Raw genomic sequence first — 10,702 nt, 5'->3', positions numbered from 1 at the left:
CCAGCACAATATGTGACCCCAAAGAACAGCCAGAGTAGTAGGGTCTGAGCCCTAGAGGATTCAACCCCCCCGAGCTCCGAATGCAGGGACTTCTCATCCGGATTTATTTTCATCCAGTGAAAACAAATTATTCTCATGAGGACAAGAGGCTGGTGGCCCAGAGTGCTGGAATCCAGAGCAGTTTGGTCACTGGTGAGATGAGTTTGGGGAGCTCAGCCTGCTCCCTTGTGGTCCTTTGTCCATATCACAAAAAAACAACAAACTGGCACAATTGCAAGATTCTTCCTCACTTGCTCAGAACTGAAACAAAAGGAGGAGACAAGGGTCAAGCTGTGCAGGAGCCAGGAGTGGGGTATCAGGGACTGCTGCAGATGGCCATCAGTATAGCTAGGAGAGGAGGGCAGAACTGGGATAGCAGGGGGTGCAGTGGTAAGGATTGAGGTGCATCAGCAAAGCTGGGGAAAGATAGTGGGGTGGGGAGGATCTTACCCAGCGCCTTCCTGCAGGTTAGTCCGCCATGCTGGATTCCAGCCCATTTCACTCTCCCATTTTCATAACCACTAGATCCCCACTAATAACAATACTGTTTATTTTAATTAAAGAAAATAAACGAAACAATCAGAGTTTGGGCGAGTCCCTTGGAATGGCTGCTGCCTGGAGAAGCCAAGTCTGAGTCACCAGCTGGAAGCCCAAAAACAACAGGAGAGGTGTCCTGTTTTTGGATTTAAAGTCCAGGGACAAGGGGCTGAGGGCCGCACCTCCACCCTGCACGTACTTTCAGTTATTCTAGCATCTGCTCCCTCCCCTGGTCTGGTCTTTGCATCTTCCTCCACGCTGCCCCCTTGACGTCGGCATCCGACTCACCCTTCTCAGATGGCTCCTTGAAACACCCAGCTTCCAGCAAGCCTTTCAGAACGGACCTCTGCAAGATACTGGCACCTGTTCATTCCGCCACACCAGGAAGTAAAGGCCCTGCACACAGAGGGCCTTGCATCTTATGAGAGTAGGTAAGTAAATCTTATCTATCCAAGGTGCTTATGTGACCCTCGCTCACAGTAGTATCTGAGCACCTCCCAACACTCCGTGATGTTGGGCATCCCCATTTAGAGATGCAGAACTGAGGCAGAGAGAGATTAAAGCCCAGATCCTGATTTTAGTGGAGGTCAAGAGTCTGAATACCTTTGAAGATCTGGGACTAAGTGACTTTCCCAAGACCCCCACCAGAAATCTGTGCTAGCGGCGGGTATTGAACTCAGGCCTCCCAAGTCCCAGACTAGGGCTCTCACCCCGTTCCCTCCCATTCCATTCCATAGGTGCTCAGGATTAGCTAAGGCTGTCTTTGCCCACGAACAGAGCTGTGCCCCACGCATGGATCAAACTGACTGGAACCGACTAGGTTTTAACAGCAGGCTGAAAGCATTGGGAAGGGAAAAGCCTCCCTCTAGTGTCCGCAGCGTGGGCGTGATGCTGCGTCCAGCCAATGCAGGCTAGAGAGAGGGGTTTGTGTGGGGGAGCCAGGCACCTCGGGATCGCAAGGAATGCTGGGCCAAGTCTGGGCAGTAGCATGAGGAGCTTCAGGGACTGGGGTTGCATGGTCCCCGAGCAGATCCTTAATATGCCCTGTTGCACCCTGCAGTGTGTCGTGGATCACTAGGGTGTGTGTGGAGTGTTCAGGGCTGCTAGGAGGGGTGCAGGAGCAAACAGGTTTCAGAGTAGCAGCCGTGTTAGTCTGTATCCACAAGTACTCCTGTTCTTTATACAAGCAAACAGTGTTACTGGTACCTGCCCAGGAGAGACACAGGGACCCATCCCCTTTGTGGGAGTGAGCGTTTGGGTCTTGGAACATTTGACAGCGACCCACAGAGCTGCTAGCCTGCATCCCTCCAGTCTGGCTTCCTCCTGCTCCGCTTCACTCATGCTGCTCTCGCTAAACCTCCCTCCTGGCCCTGTTCCATCCTCATCCTCACAGACCTCTGCTGTTCAGACCCTCCCTGCTGAAAATGTGCCCCTCCCTTGACTTGTATGGCTCCATCCTCTCCTGCTAATTCCTTTGGCATCTCATCTGGTGGGTCCCCGTCCTCCCCTCTTCAGGAACAGCCTCCACAAGGCTCCGGCCTTGGCCCTCTGTTTTGCTCATGTGATGGCTTTTTTTATGAACAATCTCCACTCCCACAGCTTCAGTGCCCATCTTTAACTCACAGATTCACCTCTCCCCCCGACCTCCTGCTCCCCACAACCCCACATCTTGGCCAGTGGGCCTCTTTTGGATGGACTTGTCATCAATTGGTGCTGTGTTACCTTCAAACATCCCGCCCCCTGCCCATCTCTGTCACTCAACACATCACCCTCCTCCCGGTCCCTTGCCCACCCTGCCCTTCACACTAACAGTTTGGGCCTTCTGTTCTCCCAACAGGCTTGGGTATGTGTCCAGGACACACATGTGTTATCACTTCCTGCAAACTGCACCAGCCTTCTGCGGGTTACATTTGCTCCGTTCCTAGGAAGTATCAGCAGGAGGAACTGGGATTTGCAAGACTCCTTTTTCTAAAGCTAAGGGGAGAGCTGCTGGGGTGCTCTGCAGCTGATAGCAGTGTCTTTAGGAACATAGGAGGGGGTTTGTTCCTTTCTACACCTCCACTGGGGACTGGCTATACAGCCCTAGCCTTGTTAGTGCACTACACACACACAGAACCAGGAACGGTGCAAAGTAACACAAGGATGCCTATTGAATCAATGGGAAACGACAAGAACCCGGATGGTGGAAGCAGTAGCATTGTCTGAGTCAGTAATTAGTCAGCCCCCCTGTGGTGCTGTGCTAAAGAAGAAACTGAGCTCCCAAACCCTTATGGTCATTGAAGATCCCAGACACTTTTTTCAAGAACAGGGTGTGTTAACCCTAGTGTCCTGGCCAGAATCTTCAACCACATTCTGCCTCCCTAAATTCCCCCTGCAGTTTCAATTGGCTACTGGGGTTTTTACTTCCTCTCCTAAACTGTTGTGCCATTGTACTGTGAGCTGTTAAACAGCTGCCACTTTCCACCCCAGAAGCAGCTGCACTTCACTGTTAGGTGAAGTCATTCTTGTAAGGCTTTCCTTTACAGAGCTCTGAGAGCCTGCTGGAGGACAGATGCTAGAGGTATGTCATGTATTTTCCCACACACACACACAGCTGCCAGCTGTTTTATAGCCCGGGAACTGCACTACAAGCAGAATGTAACATATGTATTATATTAAGATTTTTTTTAATGGATACAGCTACAAGCACATAGCATCAGCTAAGGAAACAGGTCTCTAAAGAGGCCGGGAAGGCAGGTGAATCATGTCTTCTTCAGCACTGGGCAGGTGGCAACGGCTTGACATTTCTCTAACAGCAGCGAGTGTGTGTGCAGATTGAAGATGCCCAGTTGTTTTCCTAGGGAGGCAAATATGTGGCTGTGTGTCCAGGCCTCCCAGCCAAGCTAGAATCGTTCTGTGCTTTGCAACAACTGTTGTGCTTTCACAGAGCTGTCCTTGGGCAGGGAGAGGGGGAAGAGCCTGACAACACCCAGCTGGGGCTTTCTTCTCTGGTGCCAACTTTTGCGCAGAGGCGAGAACAAGGTGGTGTATTCTGGGAAAGGAACGAGCTCTGTGTCACTTCCAGAGAGCTGGGCCAGTGGGGCGAGGGGGATCCACAATCCGCTCCAGCAGCCTCGCAAAAGGGGTTGACAGGCGGCTCTAGCTAAACCAGTTTCTAATAGTGTGAATGGCACCAAAGCACATTAGAATCAGGTTAAAAGGCAAACCAGAAGCAGGCCCCTAGCATGGCTCTAGCATGATCTTAATTACACCAGTGAAAATCAGGAGTCGCTCCCCTGGAGTTATGCTACTGCAAAACCAATGTGAATGAGAGCAGAAGGGGCTAGATCTCTCTTACCTAATGTACTGCTTGGCTCCAAGCTGGACCAACCCATTAGAGGAAGGGGAAAACAGCGGACACCGCCCACTTCAGACGAGCATTCTATCTGTAGCTGTTCCCTGCAAGGGATCCTATCTATTGGGAATTATAGTCAAGCTTTAGCCATTAGCCACTGGACTTGTCAGCAGTCACGCCAGATCCCTCTACCACAGCTGCAAAGCCCAAGGCAACTGCCCAGCTCTTCATTGCTTCGCCCTCCTGGTAGGGAGGGCAAGGGAAGGCCAACGAGCTGCTGGGAATTACGGGCTGCAGCCAAGCTGAGCTTGAGAGCAGGGGTGACACTGATGCAGCCGCAAGTGCGAACATAGGCCACGGCTAGTAATCCCCCCCCCGCCCCCGACACATTGAGTGAGATGGTGCCATCTACACAGAGACCATGGCGTTGGGCCATCCATATCCCCTGAGTGCCCGGAAATATGCTGTGCCACAGGGGATGCCAATAGCAGAGCTGCTACGGACCCGTCCCACCTTGGCAGAGCTGTGAAAGCACAAGAGGCAGGGCATGGCCTGTCCCCTGCACCTCGACCAGGTTAAGGCTGCCATTGCACTTGCACTGGTGCCGATTACAACCAACACCGGTGTGACCGCAGGACCCATGGAGCAGGCAGTTGTGTACTTCCCCCATAGGGGGCAGCACTGAGCCCTCTCTCAGTCCCACACCCCCATCGCGAGCTCTTTCTTCGATGCTCTCCCATTCGATTCAGGGTGCGCTGTGGTCCACCAGCCCATGGTGTGTGAGCACCGCCCAGTAGAGCATGGAGTGACGTGACTAGCAGAGAGAGAGAGTGTGTGTGTGTTTCGAAGGCCAGTGGAAGAAGCGCACCTGGCACTGGAAGCGGCAGGTGGGTTGGCCTGGGGATGGTCCTTAGTTCCTACAGGAGTTTGTTCCATAGTCTGGGGTTGGCTCCCAAGACGGCTCTGGCTCCTGCACGGACAAGCTTTACCCTTTGGACTGACAGTCCCGCTGGGGGCTGTGGTCCTTGTCCCAGAGCTTTAGACATAGACCTTGCCTCGCTGTTCTGTGGGAAGGCAGCATAAAGAGCGGAAGTCAGGTTTGAGGAGCTTGTCGGTGAGCTGGGGGATGTCCATGGCTCTGCAGTTCCTTGTGGAGGTGGGGGCAATGGGGGTTGTCCATGGGGCCCGCTCACTGCCAGCTCGAGCAGCCCTCCGGCAGGCTCTGTAGAACCTCCTCCAGGTTCAGCCTGTCGGCTCTGATCTCCTGAAGGTCGCGCTCAAATGCCTGGATCTTCTGCTGCTGCTGCTCTGCCTCCCGCTGCAGATGGCTCAGTTTCCTCTCCAGGGCTCCGGGCCTGGCCAGGCGCAGCCACAGGCGGTCCAGCTGCAGGCGGCTAGTGCTCAGCACAGTGGCTGTGTGCGTGTCCTGCTCCAAGTTGCCTGGGCGGGATGAAGAGGAGACAGCAGTGAGGGAGGAGGCAGAGAGCCCTGGCAGCCCTGTGTGGAGCCAGGCCGAAGGGGCTTTAGACAGATGCTGGGCTCACGCCTCAGGGGTGGGAATGAATTAAAAGGGTATAAAGGGAGTTGGAAGCTCCCAGCTACTGCAAAGAATAAAGCAGGGGGTGGGGGGGAGAATTAATGTAAACATGGCTCCCTACTGGACTGGGAACAGCCTTGTGGTACCTGGGTGTTATCCTCACCCTGCATTGCCTTGCTCTGACCCTGGGCAAGTGACTTCACATTCCATTCCCACACCTGTGGCATGGGGCTAGCGATCGTCACTCCCCGGCTCCCACCCTGGCAAAGCACCTGGAGCACCAGTTTTAGGTGGGAGGGATAGCTCAGTGGTTTGAGCATTGGCTTGCTAAACCCAGGGTTGGGAGTTCAATCCTTGAGGGAGCCATTTAGGGATCTGGGGCAAAAATTGGGGATTGGTCCTGCTTTGAGCAGGGGGTTGAACTAGATGACCTCCTGAGGTCCCTTCCAACCTGGATATTCTATTATCTATGGCTTGGATGTGGGAATGTCCTCAGTGATGGGGAAACCTGACCATGAAACTGACTTGCCACAGTGAGCAAAACCAACCAGGCTAGTTTCATTACTCAGCCTAAGCTAAATGCAGAAAAAGACACTAACAGCATCCAGAGGGAGAAGTTGATTTACTATTGGGCCCCACCTGAGATCACAGCCTCATTGTGCTAGGCACTGTATATGTGCACACACTGGGAGAGGACGTGCTTGTCCCAGTGAGCTCAGAGCCTACAGAGGCAAGACAGACAAAAGGTGGGAGGGGAAACAGAGGCCCCAAGAGTGGATGTGACTTGGCCAAATTTGGCTGTTGAAATCCCTTTGGGTTCAATAATCTCTGGCGTTTTCAGTGACACAGAGTTTTATCTCCCCTCCGCCCAGATCTCAGTAATGTAAATTAAAAACATCAAATAAAAAGGATACAAAACTTCCCATTTCCTTGTGTGCCCCAAGCTCCTGGCTTGGTAGGAAGCCTGATTCATTGCTGGCTGCCCTCCCTGACACTGCACCCAGGCCATAGCTGACCCCACAATTACAGTCTGTTCTCACCGCTGAGGATCCAACGGGGAGAGGGGGGGAAGACAACCCATGCAAATCCAGCACCTAGGTCCAGAGGCCAGGACAAAAAGCAGCTCTGGATGTGGATTGTGCATCAGCCAGTCCTGGTCTTTTCGTGACTCAGGAGGCCACTGACAACACTGGGAGAGAAGTGCTCTCCTTGGCTGCATTAGCAGCAACTCAAAAAAGTGCAGGCTTAAAAAAGAAAAGTACAGCACTGCCCTTTACTGGTGAAAACTGGAACTGCACGTGGTGCAGCATGCTGATAGCAGGTGGAGATTCTCCTTTCACTCAAGTGCTTGGGCTGTGGTTTCGGAGCAGGAAGCTCTGGGTTTGATCCCTGCTGTGGCTATCAAGGTCCTAGTGACCACGATGTAGAGCAGAGAATCAGCTGTGACATCCTAGGTGGCTACAGATCTGTTGTAATAAATATAGAGCCAAGTTCCCAACTTGAATTGCAGCATCTAAGTAAACAGAGATGCCCGAACTGGATTTGGCTCACAGAGAAGAGCTAACACCAAGGAATTCCAGCAGGCCACGCTTTGCAGCAGCATTTCCCTCTGAGGTCCCACGAGGGCATTTATCCCTCAGGAGATTTCTTCAAGATCAGGATGGTGGAAGCTTTCATGACATTCACAGGTCCCAGGCAGCGTGGCCCCCCGGCAGCACATGCTGCTGGAGTGGAGCTGTCCCACGTGACTGTGCAACAGGGTCGACAGACAGCTGAGTGGATCAGATGGCTTCGGTGCCCAGGAAGGTGATGTACCACCAGCGCCCCGGGGGGTGGGGGTGGTTCTTACCTAAGCTGCTGAGCATGTTATTCAGGGTCTCAATGTCCATCTCCAGGGAGCTCTGGGCTTCTCTGAGGCTCTTCTTAGCTTCACTCATCCCTGTCCTCACCTTCCAACAGAGGTACGGACATGCATTAGCCACACCCGAGATAACAAGCCCTATGGAGGATTCTAGCTGCCAGTGCCAACAGATCAGCCCCATGTGGGCGATCCCATGGATGGCATCCCAGCCTGCATGTGGGGTATTCTCCAGAGCATGCCACATGCGGGCCTTGCATGCCATGGTGCCCTGGGGTTCCTTGGACAGAGCCTCAGTCCAAATAAATTGCTGAGATTTCCAGATTTGCGCCTGCCCTAAGAATCAATGGTGTGGGAGCCGGGGGGCAGGTCACTGGTGAGGAAAGGGGGACTCTTCCCCACAGTCCCATGGGATACAGCTCACCTGGTGAGACGCCTCGAGTTCTTCCCGGAGCTTCTTGGACACGTGCTCCTGCCTTGAGACTTCTGCCAGGGTTACGTTGATGCGCTTGGCGAGCTCACCAGCGCGCTTGCGTTCCCGCTTCCCTTCCCTCAGCACGGCCTGGGACCTCTGCATGGCGTGGGCAGCACAGGGTTACAAAGGGAAAGGATCTGTAGGAGTTGGCTTTTGCGTAGCTCCTCTCCCATCCCATCCCCTCCTTGTGCTGAGACAAGACGTCCTCTTAGAGAGGTTATCGACAGAGCTCGGTTGGTAGCCCGGACCCCACCCTCGAACAACAAGAGCCTTTGGGCCACTCACCTGGTGGTGTAAGTGAAGGCTCCGTAAGGGGGATGCTGAGCTCGGAGAGTGGATGCACCAGCCCTGCCCTCCTGACACAGGAATTCATGTTGGACTTAGAGGCAAGTCAGCCGGAGCATGAGACACGCTGCAAAGCCAGCCCAGCATGACTTACAATCCCTGCTCAAGAGAGGGCCTTGGATCTAAAGGGCAAGGGATGCTGCATGCCAGGAGGCAGGGCTGTGTGGGGATCAGGGGGCTGCGGGTTAGAATCAAGGCTGATTGACAGAAGGGGTTCTGAACTGCTCTTAGGAAAGACAGGGGGTGCTGCAGGTCAGGATGGGCGTACATTGGCAGAGCTGGGTGGGGATCCTGTACCAGGGCAGCAGGGGTGTTGCAGGTCAGGATGGGGGTGCATTGGCAGAGCTGGGGGGGATCCCCAGGGCAGCAGGGGATGCTGCAGGTTAGGATGGGGGTACACTGGCAGAGCTGGGGTGGGATCTTATACCAGGGTAGCAGGGGGTGTTGCAGGTCAGCAGGGGGGTGCATTGGCAGAGCTATGCTGGGGAAGCCCGTGCAGCATCTCTCTGCATTAAGCCTGACTCCAGCTCCCCCTTCACTTGCCATGTGCCAGACTCCCGGCAAGCCCTGCTCAGGCTTGTCCTGCCCCCCTCTCTACGCATCACCCTCTCAGTTGAACACCAGCCTTGCAGACCTTGGAGCTCTCCCTGGCGACTCTCTCTGCTTCTCTGACCGTCTTCTTGGCTGAAGTGGAGACAGACACAGTGTTTCCCAGCACCCTCTCTGCCTGTCTAATCTTCTTCTGGGCATCCACGGTCACTCTGTCCCGGACGATGGCCAGCTTCCTGCTCACGGCGGCCTGCCCCTTCTGACGTGCAAACACCCTCTTCCCCCCTGCAGACAAAGGCAGCGTTTAAGAGACTAGGCCCCTCCACCCCAGCGTGCACTGGTGTAGCCTCCTGGACATCAATGGAGTTAATCCTGATCTACCCCAGGGCCAACAAGAGGAGAAGCAGGCTCAACAGAACCAGAGCGAGAACCCAGCAACCCCCAGGCATTAGAATCTCCCTGGGAAACGGGGCAGAGTCAAAACCAACCTTCCCCTCCCAGCATCCAAGCAGGAGGGAAATAAACCCATCCCCAAACCGGAGCAGGGAGCCAGCCATGCTGGAGGATTGGTAATAGCCTCCACACCCTGTCGCCTCTAGGTCACTGGTTCAAAGGCTGGCGTGCATCAGACGTCTGTCTATCCCATGGCGCCCCGAGAAAGGAGCTAGGGGATCAGCAGCCTCAGCACAGAGAGCAGGAACGGAAGGGGCTGGGCACGGCCCCGCTCCGTGTCAGGAGAAGGGCAGGGTGGGGAAGCTGGCAATGGTGCTGCTCAGGCGGTGCCAGTCCTAGCAGCCTCCGAGAGGTTTTAACCTCCCACGGCTTGACAGACGCTGCCTCCTCCAGCCACATCTGCTGCAGTACAGTGGGGTGAGGGACGCCCCCCAGCGCATCAGTGTTTGACTGATCGGAAACGGGAGCAGAGTCACGTGCACCCCACCGCCCCGGTCAGGTCCCATTCTCTGATTTGCTCTCTGCAGCACCGAGAACTCCCTGCTGGCAGTGTAGAAATGTGCTTTCCCTGCTCCATCTGCATTCGCCTCTGACTCCTGCAGGGGCTCTGAACTCCATGGGGCTGAGCAGGGTGGTGGCCCTGTGTGTCACACTGCAAGGCAGGGTTGGCACATCCCACGCCCTGGCTCTGCTGGGATAAGTTGGGGGGGGGGGCGGGAGCGGAAGAGCTGAGCTCTGGTGAGATGCTTTGGGCAGCGATTGTTACCTTCCAAGCTGGACAGCAGGGACTTTGCTTCAGAGACCACGGCCTTTCCGTGCGAAACTGACGAGGCTGCCAGAGTCCGGGCAGCATCAACCCCCTTCCGCAGCTGCAGGGGAAGGAGAGGCAGGAGTGAGATCTCGGGGCGTGAGGGCGTCTCATCGGGGGAGCCTTCCTGCTGATCCGACGATGCTATTCAGAGACTGCTTGGGTGGGTTTTCTTGGGGCAGGACAGCAGGGGGCCAAGACATACTCTGGGCTGACTCCAGGGGACCCAGGCACTGCCCTCTGCATCTGAGAGCCCCACAGGGCCCAGGGAAAAGAACTATGCCCAGCTTTAAATGTTCCGGCTCCTATTCTGCCCATGCTGGCCTGGGTGAACCCCCAGTGAGGGGGTTTTTTGAGGGGGGAATGTCTCTGCCCTTCCTGCCCCTGTTCCTCGCCCCTGAGTGGGCCCAGCCACTGCAGACAGTCCCCTCTGGCTGGTGGGGGAGCGGTAAGCGTGGGTGCTGGGGAGGTCGGCCTCATCTAGTTCTCTGTGACCAGAAGGACAGCACCAGGAGACAGGGCCTAGAGAGAGGGTAGGGTGTGTGGGAGGGGAAGGGATGAGGGAAACTGAGGGCTCCTGTGGGGATGCAGAGGCCTCTGTCCCCTGGAAAGGATGAAGAACCTCACTCTCCCCACCCTGTCTGCCCTGGTGGGTGCAGATGGATGCAGATGAATTATCACTCCTCCGCCTAAATCAGTGGCAGGCTCCGAGTTTGCCAGGAAAGTGGCTCCCCGGTTTCAGCCCCTGGCCACCTTTCCCTGCAACA

General features: G+C 55.2%; 1 protein-coding gene across 1 annotated transcript in view; it reads right to left on the bottom strand.

Moving 5' to 3' along the window:
* Positions 1–5,099: 5,099 nt before the first annotated feature.
* The window catches only part of LAMC3 (laminin subunit gamma 3), a 42,812-nt gene continuing 37,209 nt past the window's right edge, over positions 5,100–10,702 (bottom strand). The window contains exons 24-28 of the mRNA XM_077835982.1: positions 9,894–9,996; positions 8,760–8,959; positions 7,730–7,876; positions 7,297–7,396; positions 5,100–5,350 (exon numbers count right to left, since the gene is read on the bottom strand). Of these exons, the coding sequence (XP_077692108.1) occupies positions 5,100–5,350; positions 7,297–7,396; positions 7,730–7,876; positions 8,760–8,959; positions 9,894–9,996 (801 nt within the window). The remainder of the gene's footprint in view (positions 5,351–7,296; positions 7,397–7,729; positions 7,877–8,759; positions 8,960–9,893; positions 9,997–10,702) is intronic.

The sequence above is a fragment of the Eretmochelys imbricata genome, chromosome 16 (assembly GCF_965152235.1).
Source record: "Eretmochelys imbricata isolate rEreImb1 chromosome 16, rEreImb1.hap1, whole genome shotgun sequence".
In the NCBI taxonomy this organism is placed as follows: domain Eukaryota; kingdom Metazoa; phylum Chordata; order Testudines; family Cheloniidae; genus Eretmochelys; species Eretmochelys imbricata.
Note: the sequence above shows the minus strand (reverse complement) of the source record. Positions and strands in the feature narration are given on the sequence as shown.